The following is a 21,732-nucleotide window of genomic DNA, read 5'->3' on the forward strand; positions in this document are numbered from 1 at the left end:
TTGTTAAATACGCCTTGGTTAAAACCCTACATCAATATGGATTTTTCTTATCTAACCTAAGATTATTTTTTACTCCATTGTTTTAAACTAAAATTATAAAAAAGCAAATGGACGCACAATTGCGAAAATATTTTGGCTGTATAGGTGAAACTCCAATCATTTACACTGAATTTGGAAAAAGTATCGTTACTCTCGAAGTGCAAAAAAGGGTGCGACTCGTGAAAAATGTTAATTCTCCTTGCCAGTTTCCGACCAAAGGCAAGCCTCACGAGTGTATTTCTGCTCACTTCTCATTCAAATACAATAGCGGTTCAGAGCTTGCGTTCCAGTTCCTATTAAAGCCTCAGCCTTCTTATGTTTGCCATCGTCGATATCAATCATAATTTGAAACTCTGGCTTTTGTGGTTTCCTAGACAAGTTAGCTTTTCGTACAGAATTGGATAGTTTGCTGTGATAGTCCAAGGTTAATTTCCAACATTTAAATGGCGCGAAAACTACAATAGGGGTATTCTCGAAGTCTTGCAAAGCCCTTGCACGGTGCACGGTTTGCAAAGCTGTCCCCTACCCTTATTGTTGCTGCCAATTTTACTGTATTGTAAAATGGACATTTCGGTTCTGGTTTTTTTTTTCAAAATATATTTTAAGGATGTTTTATTAAATTAAAAATAGCTTTTTGGTTCTGATCGAGTGATTACTCGTTTCGAATAGAACAAAATTGCAGCTGCAGGGAACCCCATTACAATTTAAATTGACGAAGAGCACTCACTATCGAATGCCGTTATCTGAAAATCAAAAAAAATCGTTTCAATTACTTTCGATATCAAACGCCTTAATTTAGGTCCAGTATTTTAACGAAATTATTTTACAAGTAAACATGGTAACGACATCCTTAATTCATAAAGGCCTTAACCAACACTTTTTTTCGAAACTGCGTTTTTTACCGGTTTTGGTGGGATATATAAAAATATACCTTTCCAATCAATCAATATCATTATGGTGTTGATAAAAAATGATATCGCTGGTAAAGTTACGACAACGTCTTTGTCGAAAACAATAATAGAGCTGATTATTTTTATTAAGATAATATTGCTACCTTTAAATCTTTACTTAAACAACAGTTTAATAGACATCCTTTCATTATATTATTGGTTGGAGAATTTTCAAACAAAGACATTATCCCAATTGACATTTTGTAAACATTATCTGTTTATTGATTTCATTTAATATTAAACTTTGCAAACGTTTTTATATATAAAATATAAAATAATTAATATTACGTATAATAGTATGATTGAAATTTAAAAATAGAATAAAACTGACTGATTTTACACAGTTATTTTATCGACATTAAAGGAATTCTTAATTTTGTCCGATTTATTTTTTATACATAATTGAATTGGTTCTTTTTCTACAACAAGCGTTTGTATGTATTTGTAGTTTTCAATAAAATGTCTGTTTATTTAAAACCTTTTTTCTAAGGCTGGTTATTTACCTTTAGTTTAAATTCAAAACTCTTATGTTAAAATAATAAACTAAAGTGAATTCTTCGCAATTAGTGTCAAAATTACAAAAAAAAATCTTATGCTAGCACGGACATTAATGTCTCGAGTGAGTGCTTTGCGTTTGCGTAGGTATACTATAAAATCGTGCGGTGAAGGAATTAAGAAATTGCAGTTAGCAGGCGCATTTATCTGACTTAAAGCCTTACTTAAAATACATACAACATATGTTATAGTATGTGCAAAAAAATCTAAATTAAATTAATGCCAAATAACTTAATATTTACAAAAATTTCGTGTTAAATTTGGAAGCAATCTATGTGATGCACAATCAAATTCATTACAAGAAATTTATGCTCAGATAATTAAGGCTAAAATGCATAAAATCAATATCTTTCTGCCACCAGCAGCAGATAAATTTCTGCACATACTTTTATACCGCGGCGCGCAACAAGCAGCCGGCTTGCCTTTTTTGAGACAGATATTATTTTCGCCTTGAGTACGTTAACAAATAAACTCAACATGCTCACCATAATTTTTAAATCTAGTTTTATTTGAAGTTCTCAATTGCGTTAATTTTTTTAAATTTAAACTACGAATTAATTTTGTTTTTTTTTTTTGCATTAATAACTGATTTATTCTGTGTTAGTGTAGGTTTTTTTCCGTTTGCATTGATGTGAAAAATTAAACATATGCCGCGCTGCTTTAATATCAATTGGATTGAATCTTTGCACCACCACCGTCATCTCCTCCGCCACCACCACCACCACCACTATCACCATCAACAGCCGATGCACCACTTTGTTCCGCACGCTGTCGGCGCTCCTCCTCTTCCTGTTCTTGCTTCATTTGTGCAGGCAACTTGACTTTCATCTGCACCTTGAGCACTTCACGCAGCTCTTGTAATTCTTGTTGTCCTTGTATGAGACGCTTGACACCACGCGGCAGACCGCGACACGATGACAAATTTATTGAACTCATATGCGCACAATTTGCAAGAATCTCTTTAACTGCCTCATCTGAAACCGATGAACCACAGAGATTCAAATGGCTGAAAATAAAATAAATCTATTAGTATCTTTAATCTGTATTACCTACATTGCTTAGCATTGAACCTACGCTAGAGGCGACTCGCTGCCCTTTTCGGCCAATGCACGTAATGCGTTATCCAATGGCTGTTGCACATTCGCCCAGGCCAAGTCCAACTCGATGAGACTATGCGCCCACTTTGAAGCTATAAGCTCGAGACCGGAGCTTAAAAAATTAACACACATAAATATGATATTATCAAGAGGCAAACTTTTTTCGCAATGCTTACCCAACATCACGCGTCACTGAGCAGAAGGACAAAAATAAATGCTTGATATCCCACGCAGGTAAACGTATGAGACTTTCGTGTGTGAGTCGCGCACAACCGCGCACATCCAATAGTTTCAATTTTGAGCTGCTTTTCAATATGCGCTGCAAGTGGTCATCGCCTAAGATGCGACTTTCCTCAGATAAAGCTGCCACGGAAAGCTCCTCGAGATCGGGGAAACCAGGCGAATCCATCTAATGCACCCAAGTGAGAAATTAATATATACATATATAAAAAACAATACATTTATTACACGCTTGTGCTTACCGTTTCCTGCAAAGTTGCATTGCTCCATAATACATGTGAATTGGTCACACGCAGTACCTTCAACTTAGGACAACCGTGCTGGAGCTTCTCGATGTGAATGATACTATGTGAAATTGCTTGCGTAGTCACATTGGAGAGATCTAAATTCACCAAGTTCGGACAATCACTCTGAAAAATTAATAATTATAAATACATAAGAATAAAATTTAATTTAAATATGATACATCTTGTGTCATAAAAAGTTTTTCTATAAAGATTCTCAGCTTTGTGCTTACCGCTAATGTCTTGATTACATGGGGAATTCCGGCCAGCCGATTATGTGCCAAATACAGATGCGTTAAGCGACCATTCATTGTTTTTAATGCACTGCACAGCGATTGTGGGCCAACTGCACTCTTGCTTGCATTAATTTCCACCTATATTGTAATGAGAATATACGATCAATGTTTGCTGCCAAAAATTGAATTAACAGCATTTTAAACTTACATTGATGGAGCTCAAATCAATTCGCTCCAGCTTTTGCATGTTTTCAGTTAGATATGCCAAATGATCTGACGTTAAACCTTTCCAGCCAGACAAAGTAATGCTGGTTAGGTTGGGACATCCAACTGTTAACTTATTTAAAAAACAATTTATATCTGACATTTTCCAATTAGCTAAGAAAGAGGAGTAATTATAATTTTAATAATATCTTTTTATATACTTTGGAATACTTACCAACATTTAATTCCGTACATTCGCTGCAACGGTTGTCTACGAACCATTTCAGCTTGAGCTCTGTGCGATACTTGTCCTTTATCCATGTGGATAAGTCCATGCTCTTCCACAATGACGGTGTTAAAGAAACATTTCGCCACAGTGTACAAACGCGTCCAAGCCGACAAAGAGTTGGCAAACTGCCCTCACGGTCGATTAGAATTGCGAAAATCTACATAACAATAATTACCTTTCACATAAACGTTCATAAATTCTCTTTTAAATCCATACCTTATATAATATTTCCTGTGGTATTCGAGCGCCCCAGTCGCCCTGTTCGATGGATGCGCGGTGTTTCTCACCTTGTTCTTCCACGCTAGTAAATGAAACTTTCTTCTGTCGTTCTCCATTACCGCCTCTATTCTTCCCACGCTTTCCCGGTGTTACCTCATATTCACTCTCGTCGCTATCAACCTTTGCCTTTGACTTCGATTTACGTGAACGTTTACGCGTTTGCTTCGGTGCATTTGTTGCTGATGTTGATGTCGACTTGCCAGTAATGGGCGGTGTGGGCGCACCTGCGGATGCCACCAAATTTCCTGACGAATCTGATTTCTTTATACACAATTTAATACCAGTTTTATTGTCGCTTATCTAAAATTAAATAGCATGAATGATTTCCAAATTTTTTAAATTACCTACAATAAGTTCAATAATACCTCGCTTTCGTATATCGGCACGATTGACTTCTGTTTGCGTTGCCTTGGGGTGCGCGTAGTTTTCTCCTTTAACTTTTTATTCATTGCTGACATTTGCGGTTTCCCACTTGACTTGGGCATAGTGCCGTTGGCAACAACATTAATGGGTTGTACCACGCGTTTACCAACAACGTTACTACTGTCACCGCCACTAGCCGCACTACCCGATGCAGCCCTCTTGGATGCTGCCTTCGACGGTGTTGATCCAGTGCTGGTAGCAGCGCTAGTGACTTTATCTGCAGTTGCAGTTGCAGCTATATCTGGTGCTTCTGGTGGTGTTGTTGGGGTTAGCGCTGTGGTTCCCGTGGCCGAAACTGAGGCAGTCATCGGAGATAGCTGAGAATCCGATGCTGGTGATGATGATGAAGTGGCCGTATTAGCGTCGTCCGTTTGTGTTTCTGACTTGGGTGGTGACAAAATTGTGTCTGGAATGGCAGCGCTAATACCAGCAGCGGCAACAACCACCGAAGCCGCTACACCCATGGCCGCAACGATCGATGCATTTGTTGCTTTTTTTGTTGTTTGTTGATTGGGTGGGGGAGTTTGGGACTGTGTTGAAGGGGAAATACTGTTGACAGCATCATCGTCGCCAATGGATACAATATCTTTCTGGCTTCCGTCGTCTTCGTCGGCATCCAGCGAATCGTCTACCGATACTAACGTATTTAAAACTTTAGAATTGCCACCTCTATTTGACACTATGGCAGCAGCGCCGTCTTTATCAGTATTCTTGGTGTTATCTTCGGTAAGGTTTTTATTTAGATTAGCTGTTTGTGGTGCTTTAACTGTTGTGGAAAATGATTTAGAGCTTTTATCATTCTCATCGTTAATCCCGGTATCAGCATTAACATTTAACGCTTTAGGTAAAGCAACTTCTGATTTAGGGGAAGAATCCAAGACACCTTCGCTCTTCTTCATTGTTTTTACATTGCTTCCGCCTATTGGGTTTTGCTGTAGTTTTTTGGTGTTTCCGGCTGTAGGTACGGTTTCAATATTTGCGGATCTTTTATTTTGATCTTTGCTGCCAGTTTCTGTGAAATTAATTTCGGAAACTTCTATTGAACGTGTAGACGTTGCTGGTGCATTTGATATTCCTGTATGTTCGTCACACTTTGACGACTTCACCGCTCTTCTTTCAATTTCCATTTTAGTTACTTTTACTGGGAAAGTACAAAGTAGTTTATCTAAATGCGAAAAAAATAAGTTTTTATGATTTTTTTTTTTTTTTTTCAAAAATACATAGTTAGCAATATGCATAAAACCTACGCAAATGCTTTTTCTTTAAATTTCAGACCTTTTACTCGATCTGTTCAAATAAATTTAAGTGAAAGGTACGAAATTTTAAGCGATGGCAATTGCTTTGTTTTTATGCATACGACCCAGTGTCGGCAACAAAAATAGCATCCCAAAAATTTTCCAGTTTTGAATATGTTTTCTTTTGTTTGTTCATTAGCATATTAAGTGATGTGCGATCAAATGGATGTGTGGACGAGTTTGAACACTTACTTTCCCCATTTAACTTTATTTGAATTTATTATTTGTACAAAATTTAAAAAAATACAAGTAATTTTTAAACAAAAAACAAAACAGACTTGGTCATATATATTCCGACGAATCGATAACCTCCTCCTTTTTTGGAATCTGTTAAAAACTTGACAAATTTTCATCAAATCCCTTGTAATTGGAATTCTAAAAAAAATTTAATTAGCCCTTAAATTTTAGTATAAAAAATCAGGTCTGAAGCGGCTAAAAAGATCCGTTGTTTTTTTACAAAAATAGATTTTGTTCATGAGTTATGTATGTACATATTGACAAAACAACTTAAGTCTATCTTTCACGGACATACAAAATAGCATATGTCGACAAAACATATTTTACCGTCAAAAATAAAAATGTTGCAATTCGAAAGAAGTTGTTTTTTTACAAAAATAGATTTTGTTCATGAGTTATGTATGTCCATATTGACAAAACAATTTAAGTCTATCTTTCACGGACATACAATATGTCGACAAAACGTATTTTACCGTCAAAAATAAAAATGTTGCAATTCGAAAGAAGTGTTAAATTATTTTATCGCTATTCGCAACCGTTAAAAATGTTTATATATGCAACAACTGCCAACAACAACAACAACAACAACGGAATATGCATGTTGACGCTGTAAAATTTGGGTGCCGCGGGAGTAAACTAATTAGCCAAGATTATCACCCTGTCAATGGCCACTCTCATCATTCCAGACATCTGGAAGAAGGGGACAGTGGTTCCACTGCTCAAACCGGAGAAACCAGCCAACAAAGGAGAGTCTTTTCGCCCGGTAACACTCCGTCCCCTGGTAGCGAAAACACTAGATGCCTTGCTATTTCCGTATTTTGCCAACCACCTGACCGCGGCAAAACATCAGCATGGTTTCCGTAAAGTGCAGGATACAACAACAGCACTTAACGCCATAAAAACTCAGATAACACGTGGCCTAAACCACGACCGCCCCTGTGAGACAACTATCCTAGTAGCGTTGGATCTATCAAAAAGGCGTTTGATACAGTCAGCCACTCCACGCTGCTCGAAGACACTCGTCAGTAATGTTTAGAGACAAATCAAGCAAACCAAGAAAAATAAAACAGGTGGTCCCACAGGGTGGTGTCCTTTCCCCATTATTGTTTAACCATTATATTTTTAAGCTCTCTCAACCACCAGACTCCCTCTCGATTGTCTCTTACGCTGACGATTGTTTGATAATCACGTCTGGGAATGGATTTTTGATGACTTATGCGCGAAAGTAAATGGGTATCTCTCCGAGCTTTCTCGCTTCTTGACTGAAGGAGCCTTACCCTATGGCCTACAAAATCCTCTGCGACCTTGTTCACCACCTGGACGACAGAGGTCAGACTACCGCTGGGCATTCACGTCGATGACACACCAATTCCGACGGTGAATAACACCAAAATACTTGGGGGTAACCTTCGACATTCTGCTCTCCTTCTCTGCGCATGCAACCGCAATTGTCAATAAAGTACAAAGCCGCAACAAGGTCCTCAAGTCCTAGTCGGCAGTACTTGGTACAAAGTCAAAGAAACGTTGCTGGCAATATACTAGGCAATAGGCCAGCCGGTTTTAAATTAGGCAGCGCCAGTGTGGTCGCCGGGGACTAGTAGGGCGCAATAGATAAAGCTGTAGCCGACCCAAAACACTGCACTTCGGACAGCGGCTGGATGTAAAGGATCACAACCCGATGCTCTACAAGCAATTCCTAGTAGGGAGCCACAGGCGTGAACGCCCGAACAGACACTTGCTTGCTCATTAAATTCTAATAAAAAAAATGCAAGTTCGGAGTTAGTAAAAAATCGCATTGATTTTTGAGAATTTTTTCTGGAAGGTGTTTTGCATTTTTTCCATATCGTCGCTGGAATAATGAAATAGTGTAACATGAAAAGTATTGTTTTGAGAAAAACGAATTGGAAGTTTTTATAAACCATTACAAACCATACAAATACAATTTCGTTTTTCGGGAATAAATTAGTGAGCCATTTTTCTAATAGATTAAAGGATTGTCTATCCAATGGTGCAATTATCGAATAATAGTGTATGTGGCATTTACACTGTTTCTTTATTCGAGCGACGATATAAAGTATTTTCGAAAAAAATTTTTTGTATGGTGTGCGTAAAAAAATTGCTAAAAATTAAAAGTTGACAAAGTTTAAGAATTAAATTTTTATGTTTTTTATTGTAGGATGAACCATATTTTTATACAAAATTGGCGGAAAAATATTGGAATAAAAATTGTTGCATATATTGTAAAAAATTTGCTGTGCCAATACTTTGTTGTATTTGTATATAAATACCTAATACGAACGAGCTCGCATTTTTATATAAAAAATCTATGTTTTCAAATAATTTTAAAGTATGTACATAGATGGATTATGTTTATCTCACTACATATTTGTTTACATTCAAAGGCGTGAGGAACTGCCGGCTTCTCACCTGCTTATGTTTTGCTTATCGGTTTCACGTTATGTTGCTGTGGTACTGCTTTCTTATTTATTCACTGTTTACATCTTCTCATTCGTAACAATTATATCTTTTTAATTCTCTTTACCAAGTCCATGAATAATTAACTATATCATCTACTGTGAAACTTTAGTCCGAATAAATATATGTTGCGATTTCATACCACTAAACGTCTTGCAAATTATGTTGAAATAATTTTTCTACAATTTTCTTGTTTATTTTTGTTGCGTTCTTTCTATTCAGATTTTTATTCAAGTTTTTGGCGCCCTCCACTACCATTATATTTTCTCTCTCTTCGGTCTCTTTCTCAAATTTCCCATATCGCACTTTCACTCTCGCACTTATGCTACTTATGCGATATGTCTACGTTCGCTAAATAAGCAAAATTTACATTTACACAAGCGAGATGCAACCATTCACTCTACCGCGTATGCGGTTCGCGTAGTTCGGGAAAATTTTCCAATTGTTTTTTTTTTTATACCTTTAATTTTTCAATATCAAAATTTTACATATTAGAAGTAGATTTAAAGCTTGTTCAATACGAATTTAACTTTAGATACACTTAATACTTGTCGTTCGAATGCACTTTATCCTATTATCAAGGTATGAGAAAAAACACAAATTTTCACTGCAACGACGTAAAATCGCTGTGTAGTGGACGAAGAACGACATAAAATAAAGTTCACGATGCTATGTTTTCTCTTTACTGAGTCATATGGTTGCATTTAGTTGGAGTAGTCTTTTCCCATTTTTAATAGGAATATTTCAACAAACGCACCTGGCAAAATATTTCCAAATAGTTTTAATATAAAAGTATTTAAAATTTGTGAAGTGCTCTTTTGCTTAGTTGGATCTTTTACTAATACGGAATCATTCGTCTTATAAGGATTTTTCTTTATGAAACAAGGTTGGATTTTCATAAACAGAATTTATTAAATTACTGTCATAATTTAGGAAATACGTAGAGGGGAGTTTGACTGATGAAGGTTTCTCTTTTGAAGCGCGGCCGAAAGCTGCCCTCTCAGGAAGGAGTTAACTACGAATTACTTAAAAACTGGGCGGCCATCTCTACCCCCATTATATCAATGCGACAATCCCTACTGTACAATTTCCTTGTTATACATTTTATGTGAGCTTTTGTAAAACTTTTGTCAGATGAAATAAATAACATATCAAACCCTAAGACGTTAGCATGATTTGTTCAAAAAAATTCTATGCCGTTTGAATACTTGATGCTGTTCGGACTGATGTCAACAAATTAACCGAAATATTCTCCCGGATTATCAGCCAAAAATTTAGTCGGGCTCTTTTGAATCCCAGCAGACCAACTTAACACTGCAGTACTAATGTTATTTTTTATATGTAAATAATAATTCTTAGGGCAATTGGCTAACAGGTTGCAACTGCGATTGCGCCCAAACTAAAAAGTCTGCCAACTGTCGCTCCTCTATGTACGTGCACACCATGCAGAATTGTGTTAGGCGAAATTCTGCCAGTTCCGATGGTGTAATTTTATTTGAAATAAATTTTGAACCGTTTGTTTATATTTTTGGGCATAATATAACCTTAAAGGAGAGCCGACCTGAGTTGTCAATTACACCTTGTTTAATACACCATGATTACAACTCAACTCAACTATTTTTTCGTTTATGATTCACAACAAATTTTAGTTGTCTTTGTTAACTTAATGACAACCTGAAAATAGTTTTAGCTGCTAATTTCGAGATGACCACACCGAAATAGCAGTTATAACTTCTACCACCTTGTCCTAATAAGGTCAGAAAATGGAATCCGTAAGCGGATGAAATTTCACGCTTACTGTTTCTAACCAGAAACTTGTATATTATTCCTTTAAAATTATTTTACTCTTAAAGATAATGGTTAACTATTGATCTACAACATACTGCGCCATGTTTTATTTTATTTGGGATTTCCGAAAACCAACTACGTAAAATTCTTGCCTACTTTGGGTAGTAGCTCTTATGCTTTATAGTCTGTAAAGATTTATATTGCATTTGATTAAATAAATAAATTTAAATAAATATGTGTTACTACTGCAACACATGAAATGATCACTACGGCATAGAATTTTTTTTTGTTTTAAAGTAATCAATTTCGCAGTATTATATAATTCAATACTATTTGAAATTGCGCCTCAGTAACCCACTTGTTCCAAATTGTAGATTTTAGTATTTTTTTGTTTCTTTTAACAATTTTATATTTATTTCACCTCTGTTTGACAGCCTATCTTCTCACAGGATTCGTTTCTTGCCATTTTGCAACGTCCAATGCAAATGCAGACGTAAACAAGTGTTGTGTAAAAGAGATAGCAAGTGTATACAATTGCTTGTTACACACGCACACTCCCCCACGCACTCTTTTGTATGCTCAAGTGCTTTATCGCAATTATCCGACATCTTCACTTTTTATGGCAATATATAAATTTTAGTTTTGCAACCATTTCCTTCACTATGGCTTACCATTTTCTGATGATTTTCCAAAAATATTTTTGTCGGCTGGATGTGATTACCGTAGTTTCACTACTTGCGTACATTTACTATATGCAACACTGGCCCGTACACTTTAATATTCCGCTTCGCTTTATTCACTCCGCCTACTTTGACCAATTGCTGCAGGTACAGATAAAAACGCACTCTGCTAAATTTCCTTGTTCGTTTTCAGGTTGAAACTACAATCTTCTTTTTCACTGTACAGTTAGAAACTGGTGAAATGCCACCAATGGTATTTTTAACACTTTATCTATATACTCTTAAGTTTATTTTATATTGCGGCTAATTAAATTTCACAAGTTTTCGTTGAATATACATTCATATGTATATGCATTCACTAATCATAATTTTGACTGCATTTCGCATGTATTGTTGAACACAAACTGGTGTTGAAATTTCTATATTGGTCCACTCGCATTCCGACTTGCTCAGCCATGATGCTTGCTTTCCTTTTCTCTTGTCAACATCTACTTTTCCTTTTTTATTGTATACAACCAATTCTTATCGGGGAACCGAAGCCAAATGTTTAGTACATCGCTAAATAAAGAGCGTGTTAGAGTGGCAATATTTTCCACTTTTTTACGCAATTCGCTGTCAAATTGAGAAGATAAACTTTATTTCGATGCGTGAACAGCCAGAAAGACCCTTCTGTCATATTTCGGAAATCAATTTCAGGAATAAAAGTTGCAAGATGTGACGGCAGTTGAGAGAGCGCAAATCGACTTCGGAAATATATTTCTGTCAGTCAAAACAAAAATAGCTTTCTCCCTTTATTTTCTGACATTGGGCTGCCTTATAGTCAAATTTTATAGGCAAATTGTCATAATCTTTTTTCTCACTCTAAGGCCCTGTCTCCACAGGAAAACACTGATGTCGTAATAACCATGTCACAAAANTCCAATTCTTATCGGGGAACCGAAGCCGAATGTTTAGTACATCGCTAAATAAAGAGCGTGTTAGAGTGGCAATATTTTCCAGTTTTTTACGCAATTCGCTGTCAAATTGAGAAGATAAACTTTATTTCGATGCGTGAACAGCCAGAAAGACCCTTCTGTCATATTTCGGAAATCAATTTCAGGAATAAAAGTTGCAAGATGTGACGGCAGTTGAGAGAGCGCAAATCGACTTCGGAAATATATTTCTGTCAGTCAAAACAAAAATAGCTTTCTCCCTTTATTTTCTGACATTGGGCTGCCTTATAGTCAAATTTTATAGGCAAATTGTCATAATCTTTTTTCTCACTCTAAGGCCCTGTCTCCACAGGAAAACACTGATGTCGTAATAACCATGTCACAAAATATATTTCCATTGGAGACAGCCTATTTCTCATGGAATGCAATATATGTCAGCGCTTATTGCTTGACATCTATTGCAGGCAATTTGAAAATTTGACAGCCATATTTTCATTTGAAAGAAAGCGTGCTGGTGGTAACACCAATGAAATTTTGATATTAAATAAAAATAAAAATATGTTCCCTATTGGATTATTTATGATTACGTTTTAGCAAATTATTCAGCAAGTTTTTGAAATTGAGAGAATGATGTCTGGTGGCGTCATGCGACAAATGCTTATTTCAAGACATCAAAGTGCCCACACACAAAAATTTGCAATCATATTGCTCGTCAAAATGGCAGTTGGTAGGCCATCGGTGTTTACCTGTGGAGTTCTGCGGTAATTACTTCACCTGGTATAATTCCACCAAGAATTGGAGCTTTTTACGAAGCAAACGCAATGGTAACACTACAAATTCTTGTCAGTATTTAGTACTAGGTCTGATCCCGTATTCCTCGGACTAAATCTATCAAAAAATAAAAATTCGCTCAGAGCGAGGGAGTAACACTAAAAACTATAATAAAAATATTTAAATGTTTTTATCATAGTAAAAGGTAGGACACCCAAGACACATTAGCCCAGAGTTCTAAAGTTTTACAGTTTTAAGTTTAGAATAGAATTTTAAGTTGTGTCAATCATTGCTAGCGCTGCGTTTCTTTTTAGCTTATTTTATAATTTTATTATTATTTAAGCTTCGTTCGATTTTCAAAAATGGGGTGTCAAATTAGAGCGCTTGACCTGAAGAAGTGCAAACTGATTTTATTTTTCAAAAAGAGTTGCCACCTGTTGACCAATTAAAATAAATTTTTTTAATAAACAATTCCATCAGATCCAATTCGTTCGTTCGATTTTCAAAAGTGATACATACATCTCTCAGCTCTCTCCACCGGCAAATCTGGGATGACGTCATACTTCCGTTACTCTCCCGAATTTCACATCAATCAGCGCAATCTTGTATTCTATCGGTCTTGACTGTATACGCTAAAAGCAATGTTGCCATTTTTCTCATTAAACCATGTTGTTCGAATCGTGGAAATTTTTGAAGATCACAGGGTTGCTTTTAGCATTTAGCAGAAATAGAGTTGCATTTAGGTGACGAATTTTGTATGGATAAATGTACATTTAGAGCAGCATTTAGAGCTAAATGCGCTAAATGTGCTTTTCCGTGTAAGCAAAACAGCCCATTATAGCCTGTTAGTAGTTTTTCCAGCATGGGATCGATTTCAAATGAAATCTGTTAAAAAATAGTGTATTCGGTTTCGTACGGGATCGCAACTAAATACTAAACCAGTGGAAGTTGTGTTCTCCATTTTGTTTCCGCTTCCGTTACAAGAACAGTTTGCCAAATCGCAGTTTATTTCAATTAAATTTTGCAACTAAAAGTCAAATAATGGATCTACCGAATTTTCCGATTGTTGAAGTCGCCAAAAGTGATGTTGAGATAGTGGAAAATCCACTGCTAGAGACATTTCTTCAGCAATTCATCACACAACAGGTAAGAGAACTTTTTACAAGTATTCTTGTATGACATAGCGCTTCCCTATATACGATAGATGGACGAAATTACGCAAATTAAATCATCCTGTGAAAATTTAAAACAATTAAAGGAGAGTTTGCAAGCTTCAAAGGATAAGTATCTTGGAGAAATATTCACACTTACGCATAGTAATACCAGTGGTGGGATTTTGTCGCAGCAATTGCTCCAGCGAATCCAAGGGGAAACTCGAACGTTTCGAAAGCGTGGACAAATTGCCGATGAGGTGTTGTTGAATTTCTTTAGGGATTATGTAGAAGGGCGCTGTATTTTGGAACAGAAAAAGCAAGCTTTGCTGGCCGCCGATGAATTGATCGATTTGGTAATTTTTGCAAGAAAAAAAGTAAAAATATATAATCTCATGAAACTCTCCAGTCCCAACCTGAGTTAGAGTCAAAAATAGGAATACTAAAGGAAGATACCAAGAATACAGAGGATGAACTCAATGCTTTTGAAGAAACTATTCAAGCCAACAATAAACTGTTAGATGAAGAGTCTAAAGCATTAAACGAAGGAATAAAAACACTCCAGTCGGTGCTTTCAGATGTGGGGTGAGTAAGTTAAAAACGCTGGCAAATACAAGTATAATAAAAACCTACACAATTTGTGCTGTAGAAAAGATAACAAAAATTCAAAGCATTTTATATAGCTTTTGCTTTTAAACAGCACTACACTACAGCGTTCAGACGAGTCCAAGGAAATTGAAAAAGAAAAAAACCAGCAGGATATCAATAAATTATTGAAAGAAATCGACGATTTGAGGAAGAAAATCGAGCTATATGAGTGAAAGTCAGAAATTATATGAACTTACATAAATACCTTTAATAAATATTATAAATATATGACGTAGCTACATTAAAGCATAAATGAATAGGACTGCTCTGGATGTTGTGGAAATGGTCTTGGATTTGCAGTTGGAATTGCATTTGCAAATTTTTTGTTTGCTGCCATGGCAACCGTGTGCATTTTATTGTGGTAAATTTACAAATCCAACGAATATGCAAATGCAAGAGCACATGCACAAGATCCTGAACAGCCCTTACGTATTTTTAATTTGTATATACAAGCAATATCGCACTCTACTTAATTTTTATGCAGCGCCAACCAATACTTGGCATCTACCGTCGCATTACCAAACGTCCTTCCGAATGTGAACGCTTCGCCAGGGACATGTCCTGCATAGCTAGGAACCATGCCGATTGTACGATGGTAAATGACAAAGTGTCCTGTATTCGGACATGAACTGCCAATGCCCGCATTCTCTTGTGGACACCATTCTGCACTTCGCCGATGATGGTAGTTATTGGTGAATTCACATAGTGCGGAATTGGTTAATTGTTTGTTAGTTTCGCCAAAACGCGTCAGCGCCATAGGAATGTGACCGCCATAGCCTGAAAAAAGCAAAGCATAAATGTATGCACATTTAAACACTATTTTTTTTTAACGATTTAAGTATATTTTAATAGTCAGTTACGAGTAGAATAAGACATTTTTAATTGTTCTTGAGCCAATGGTAGCACAAAAATGGTTCTATGAGCGTTCAAAATTCCTGCACTTGAATCTACCCAAATTCCTGTAGTTCTAAAAACAGGCCGTTAGATCGATAATTTACGATTACGAACTTAGATTGAAACTATGCAGATAACTCAATTTATTTAAACATTTCTATTCTATTATTTTCAATGAAAAAAATGTAGTCTTTAATATGGCAGTTGATAGAATGTAGCGCTTAGCAACCAAACTAATAAACAGCAACAGGTGGGAAAAGTTAGGATCATGGCGTATTCATATATAATTTGGCGGTAGCTCAGTTAATCTTACCATTAACAATATACTTCTCCTTGTCATCGTTTTCCATGAAATGTGGCGCAGTAAATTTGGAGTAAGGTGCTTCCTTATTCGTATAACTACAATCCAGATTTTTTAAAGCTCTTGCACGTGCCTTGACGGGTATTAAAGGTGACCGATAATATGTAAGGGGAAGCTGACAAACAAAAGAAATGCATAACGCTGCTTAATTGAATGTCAACTCTCTTTCCTTACCAAACGCTCGTTCATTTTCCTTTCAAACACACCCAAGCCACTGCCTAAGATATCACGATGAAGTAAATTTCTGCGTTCACAGCGCAACTGATCCATTAGCAACTCGTGTTCGGCCATACCCGCTGTAGCGGCGGCAATATATCGCTTGCCAATTTTAGATGCGAGATTTGGTACGAAACCATCATAGCCGGGTATGATGGGATGACGATAAACTGGATCAACAAATTTTTCGCGGGTATTTAGCAGTTCAGTTTCATGTACAGTGGGATATTCGAGCGATAGTGGTTCTCGATTTGACGGCGTTACAATCAACTCGGGCGCGTGTATGACACAGGGATCGATGAGCAGTTTATGTGTTAGTTTACCATACGTTTTGCCAGCGCGGAAACGAAATTGTGGACAGTGGCCAGTGTAGCTGCGAGTTATTAAAAAACTATAAATATTAATGCCTAAACGCAAATGGAAAAACAAAAATTTACCCGGGAACGAAATGGGGTTCAGGTGTAATGACCAAGTCCATGTTGTTGGCCTTGTTTCTACGATGCTATTTCACTTAAATACTACAAATTTTGTATTTTTACTACTTCTATGTTTTGTTCCAACTTTCTTTCAATATAGCCACATACAATTTTGGACGAAGGATTTTACAGATTTATTTTTATAAAAAATTATATAACAATACAATATTTTTTGACTGTTAAATAATCATTTTCTAAACGATTTGTTTTAGTAAAATTTAAAAGATAGAAAAAATATAAATATAATATATTTTTTGACATTCACCTTTTCACTTATATCCTACGTTCTACGTTCCATATCTAGTTATTTTTGCGTTCGTACTATGGGCTAAAGTCCAGCCACTTTGAGCATTTCTTCAACATCTACAAACTTTTCGCGTGGTTTACATAGTTTTTGCCCCGCTTGCATCTCAGCTTGATCGATGCGCTCCCAATGTGACCATGTAACAAGACGTTTAAATTGCTTTGCTTCCAAACCTAGTTTAGCTTTGCTAGTATCCACTTCATTTGACAAAATATCATCACATATTGTTTTTGCGACGCTGAAAGCACCATTCATAGTCGTTAAAATAACACCTGTAGGACCAGTACCCAACCAACCCGCTACATAAAGGCCCTTGTCTACTGTTTTGCTAGCCGCATCCTTTAACACGCGACCTATTGTAAATGTGAGCATTAACTAAATGTATGAATATTTATTAGATGTCCATAAATACTTACCATATTCATTGTATACACAGCCACTGCGCTTATCAAAGCAAATTCCACCATCGACACAAGTAGATTTGTAGCCTATGCTGCGGAGTAGTAAATCAGCTTGAAGGTGTTCAGATCGGTTAGTCGGCACAGCTATATCGTTTTGTAGTTTTGTAACGGTCAATTCGATTTTGTTATCCTTAATAAATTTTGGAGCTCGCAAAAATATGGGCAAGAATTGTTTCTTGTTGCTAGTACTTGCCGACTGTTCTGACAAACTCTTCAGCATCAATTCAGTGAGGCGTTTACGTGGCCGCTGTAAATTGGGTATTTGTGCAGGAACATCTGTAAACCATTTTTATTTGCATCTATATGTATGACAATAATGAATTTTAGTCGCAACTTGCCTGTAAAGTCATCGGGTCTCCACAGTGTTTGCACATTTGGTAATTTTAACATTTCACGTAATTCTTTTATAGTGAAAGCAGCCTGTAAAGGACCTCGTCGGCCAACCAAATAAACTTGCTCGACTTTGCTGCGTGAAAGCGTCTCCAAAGCATATTCAGTAGTATCTGTTTTCTATGAATTAAGAAAATTTTACTAGTTAGAGGGTTATCTACCACATATTTACCTACGCGCAAAACATCCAATGGACTAAGTAACATTCGCGCCACGTCCACAGCAACATTGCCTTGCCCTAAAATTGTCACAGTTTGCCCACCCAAAATGGGATTTAAGTGTTGTGCACCTGGCAGGCCATTGTACCATTCCACAAACTTACGAGCAGACAGCACATTTGGCTGATCTTCATTAGGTATGTTCAGCTGACGATCCTGATCTGCTCCATAAGTCAGCAGAACTGCATGATAGCGTTCTCGCAAATTTTGCAAGCTTACATCTTTGCCTAACGCTACGTTACCCCAAAAATTGAAGTTTTTATGTTCAGCTGTTTTAGTAAAAGTATTAATAACGTTTTTCACCTCGGGATGATCGGGCGCAACGCCATAACTGTAAGAAATATACATATAATATTAGAATAAAAATGTTAGTGAGTTACATTTAAACCGGTTCCTTGGTCATCGAACCAGTTTCTACTTTTCGTATTCAAAAACGCACAGGCTCAACCTTATTTACTTAAACTTGCACAAATATACATATGTTGTTCTTAATCATTCATACATATGTATCTGCTTGGATTAAAATAAGTTATCTCACCGTACTAAACCAAATGGAACAGGCAATTTTTCAATTACATCCACCACACTTCCATTCAAGTGTTTGAGTATATACTGTGCAGCGTAGAATCCAGCCGGTCCCGAACCAACTATGCAAATTCGTTTCGTTGCACCAGAACCGACATCGCTACTGAATCCTCTACTGATGGCACTGAGCCACATTTGCTTTGAATTTGCTGATATGGCCAATCTTCCTGATATTAGCATTTTGCTGTGCTTGTCAACCAAATGTTAGGAAGATTGTCGCTGCTAGTCAAAGGAAATTTCTTTTTATCAGTGAAAAAGATAAAAACAAGAGAAAAAAACATCGCCCCGAGAAGTCCATTGAACTGTTGAAGCTTTTTTGGGATTAGGAAACAGCTGATTGCAGAAAGTTTTTGTTCCAATTCGCTGTTGACAAGGCGTATTCATACATGTATAATGTGTTGGTAGCTCGCTGAAAAAGTACTAAATACGTTTCGTACTAAAATAGCAGAGCTGTAAAATGATTGAATCAACATAGTCTGCATTCACTCGGCATTCCTTTCAAAATGTTGATTGTTGGTTTGTATAAATAAAAACTTCATTCCTGAGTGGCTTAAAATATTTCAAAACAAACAAACTGTGTTTTGTTATTGAATGCTAGATTGCCATTCAGTATAGAATGTGAATGTTCAGCAGCATTCGCACTCACACATGATTGTATATTTAGAATGAATGCACACTTTTTTTTCCATTCAGTACCAATAATTTGTTCCCAGGGTTGATATATTTTATACTTTAAAGTTTGAACATATCTGGAATTGAAACAAAAACAAATATTTTATTTCAAAGTATATGTACTTATGTATTGAAGTTTTCTGCCACTAACCCAAAGCCAATGACTCGTGCAATATTATTTATTCCAAAGCAACTTATCGCAACCGTAGAGCAAAACAGACACATCTTGATATGTATACATATACATCATCGATTGTAGACATTTTTTCGCAGAAGAATATACAAAATTGATTTATCACAATTATTTTTGTACTAAATATTTTTTTCACAGTATACAGTGATCCAGGTAGCCAAAACAAAAAATGTAAACATGCTTATTTGACATTTTGTTTGAATGAATCGGTTGATATTTTTTCACAGTTGTCGTTTTCGTTAACCCAAATGAAATCCAATTTAAATATTTTCTTATAGTGAAAAATATTTTCAAGTCACATAAAATAAAATAACGAGAAACACGAAATTCCAAGCAAATGAAGCGTGAAGCGTTAGCAATTATGACCGGATGCAGTTCCTACATAAGTCAAACCGTGTTCTGAACACAACTTTGAGTGAATAATGGTGGGCTGACTTTGTAAAATGGTCCCATCGATTAGGCGGTAAAAGAAGTATTACTTAGCTTATGGTACAACTCTCCAATTTTCAAATGCACGTAATTTGTGTGTATTTGTTCAGCCGATTATTCACATTTGAAAGAGGATAATGCATGAATTAATGCAAGTAAAGACGGTTTATGCAGATAAGCGAGCGCGTTTGTTAACCGTATAAAATGTATGTACGTATATACACATATATTCAGAATGACGAGATGAACTAGTTCAGCCCTCTCTGTTTGTAAACACGCTAACTCGAACAAAATTTACTTATTTTAACGAAAGTCGGTGTTGCCTTTGGTATAATTTAGGTTAGTGTTAAATTTTGTCGAAATCTGCCAATAACCACGCCCACCTCCCACGTAGTAATTAACAATATTTTTGTTTTATTATAATTTGTTTTACGAATTTTGCTGTTCAAATTTACATTTCAAATATATCAACAAACATTTGTAGGTACTTTTGCACCAGTTGTTGCCTATGGGTTAATGACAAAAAAATCCTATATATTCACAACATTTCATGTATTAGTTTTCAAATAAGCATATTGTCAATGGCTGGTTTGCTGTATACCATGATACAATAATTTTTAGAAGGTAGTTTCACTTCTTCTTCTTATCCGCCATGTTAGCTATCTGACGGAAAACGTGTTTCGTATTTTTTGTTGTACCAACTTTTTCAAAAAAAAAAATCCAGCTTTTTATTTGGAAAAATAAAAGAAAGAAAAGCCAAACATATAAGTAGAGAAATTTTCGAATATTTTGTAATAATTTTCTTCATAAAAAATTAACTGCTTCTTTCCTGGATATTGCAACACACGGAATAGATGAAAGGACACAGCTATAAGAGCCACCGCTCACCAAAGACTTTATCGGCCGCCTATTTAAATGATAGGGCTCGCTTGAAATATGTACATGAAGCTTAATCGCTCTGACCAATAGGTTGTGGTGCAATGGAAAGACTAGCGAGCACATCTAAATTGGCGGCCGATAAAGTCCGTGGTATGGGATGGATCTAATCCATTATAAACAAGAAATATTGCTGTCATATTTTCATTTTTATGATTTTTATTCATGTGATTAGCAGTGGCAAAAATGTATGTATAAAATAGGTATATTTATATTAAAAATTAAGTGATCAGTTATGAAACATATAAATCTTTACATGTTCTGTTAAAAAATATCTAAAATAACAAGCGATAATCCCCAAGTTCTATATGGTAGCAGTGGCCACATTGCTCGTTTGTCACAGACACGGTTTATGTCAAAAATTTTGAAGTGAAACTACCCTCTAAAAATTATTGTATCATGCTGTATACTGTGATTTTTTTCAGTTTTAAAATATGAAAACTTTCAAAACAAAATTTCAGAAGGGTTCCTGTTTTTTTTTAAAGGGGTTGAGGAGTTCCATTACTTTGAGCAACTTTTTTAATTAACTATTAATTTAAATGTTTCCTAAACATATTTACAACGCAGTTCTGCAAGAGGGTACCATAACTTTTTTTCAAATAACGTATATTTGGAACAACCAAAATTAATCGATATGGATACATACATTTATGTACTACTTATGTATGTATATATACATAAAAATGCTCNCACTTATGTATGTATATATACATAAAAATGCTCAGAATAAAAAGAGAACATGATTAGTCCATGTCCGTTTATTTACGTACACGATAACTCTAGCAAAAGTTGAGATATCTCAACCAAATTCTGTACGAGGGTTTTTTTATCTAAACCTGGTCCCTCTCATAAAATGGTAATTTCGAAAAATGCCAAAACTACAATATTTCCTTAATTACAGGAACCAAATTGCTAAAAAACTGCCATGTTTATTATTATAGTTTTGGAAAATGGACATGGGATATATTGCTAGCTTTAAACATCAATTTGCTCAAAACATACGTTTAGAACAGTGTGCAAGCTT

At 35.8% G+C, this 21,732-nt stretch overlaps 4 protein-coding genes across 10 annotated transcripts; 1 reads left to right on the forward strand and 3 right to left on the reverse strand.

The window, feature by feature from the left end:
- Nucleotides 1–1,491: 1,491 nt before the first annotated feature.
- Nucleotides 1,492–11,574, reverse strand: Fbl6 (F-box and leucine-rich repeat protein 6). Of its 4 annotated transcripts, none has more exons than XM_017617402.1 (10): nt 11,063–11,574; nt 4,539–5,761; nt 4,111–4,473; nt 3,841–4,051; nt 3,610–3,779; nt 3,399–3,539; nt 3,124–3,291; nt 2,818–3,050; nt 2,619–2,753; nt 1,492–2,550 (listed from the first exon to the last, which is right to left on the reverse strand). In XM_017617402.1, exons 2-10 carry the CDS (start codon nt 5,721–5,723, stop codon nt 2,211–2,213), a joined length of 2,946 nt encoding a protein of 981 aa, XP_017472891.1. In that variant the 5' UTR covers nt 5,724–5,761; nt 11,063–11,574; the 3' UTR covers nt 1,492–2,210. The 4 variants fall into 4 exon arrangements, with proteins under 4 accessions (XP_017472891.1, XP_017472888.1, XP_017472889.1 ...); XM_017617399.1 differs by lacking the exon at nt 11,063–11,574 and adding an exon at nt 8,974–9,280; XM_017617400.1 differs by lacking the exon at nt 11,063–11,574 and adding an exon at nt 8,556–9,279.
- A 1,941-nt stretch (nt 11,575–13,515) lies between these two features.
- On the forward strand, nt 13,516–14,799 carry LOC108363884 (uncharacterized). The gene is made up of 4 exons (XM_017617407.1): nt 13,516–13,920; nt 13,979–14,281; nt 14,335–14,510; nt 14,626–14,799. Exons 1-4 carry the CDS (start codon nt 13,816–13,818, stop codon nt 14,744–14,746), a joined length of 705 nt encoding a protein of 234 aa, XP_017472896.1. The 5' UTR covers nt 13,516–13,815; the 3' UTR covers nt 14,747–14,799.
- A 100-nt stretch (nt 14,800–14,899) lies between these two features.
- Nucleotides 14,900–16,804, reverse strand: LOC108363883 (UPF0605 protein GA14893). Its single transcript, XM_017617406.1, has 5 exons — nt 16,786–16,804; nt 16,482–16,608; nt 16,003–16,417; nt 15,781–15,943; nt 14,900–15,350 (listed from the first exon to the last, which is right to left on the reverse strand). The coding sequence occupies exons 2-5, from the start codon at nt 16,520–16,522 to the stop codon at nt 15,043–15,045; spliced, it is 927 nt and encodes a 308-aa protein (XP_017472895.1). The 5' UTR covers nt 16,523–16,608; nt 16,786–16,804; the 3' UTR covers nt 14,900–15,042.
- On the reverse strand, nt 15,265–19,156 carry dare (NADPH:adrenodoxin oxidoreductase, mitochondrial). Of its 4 annotated transcripts, none has more exons than XR_001847669.1 (6): nt 18,432–19,156; nt 17,852–18,224; nt 17,624–17,795; nt 17,241–17,561; nt 16,786–17,177; nt 15,265–15,350 (listed from the first exon to the last, which is right to left on the reverse strand). XR_001847669.1 is itself a non-coding variant. In XM_017617405.1 (5 exons), the coding sequence occupies exons 1-5, from the start codon at nt 18,656–18,658 to the stop codon at nt 16,849–16,851; spliced, it is 1,419 nt and encodes a 472-aa protein (XP_017472894.1). In that variant the 5' UTR covers nt 18,659–19,156; the 3' UTR covers nt 16,640–16,848. The 4 variants fall into 4 exon arrangements, 2 of the variants coding, with proteins under 2 accessions (XP_017472894.1, XP_017472893.1); XR_001847670.1 differs by lacking the exon at nt 15,265–15,350 and adding an exon at nt 16,400–16,417; XM_017617405.1 differs by lacking the exon at nt 15,265–15,350 and having other exon boundaries at nt 16,640–17,177; nt 17,624–17,788; nt 17,848–18,224.
- Nucleotides 19,157–21,732: the final 2,576 nt, after the last annotated feature.

This window comes from Rhagoletis zephyria, unplaced genomic scaffold (assembly GCF_001687245.7).
Source record: "Rhagoletis zephyria isolate East Lansing unplaced genomic scaffold, Rhagoletis_zephyria_1.1 Rzeph_scaffold_01401, whole genome shotgun sequence".
NCBI classification, from domain to species: domain Eukaryota; kingdom Metazoa; phylum Arthropoda; class Insecta; order Diptera; family Tephritidae; genus Rhagoletis; species Rhagoletis zephyria.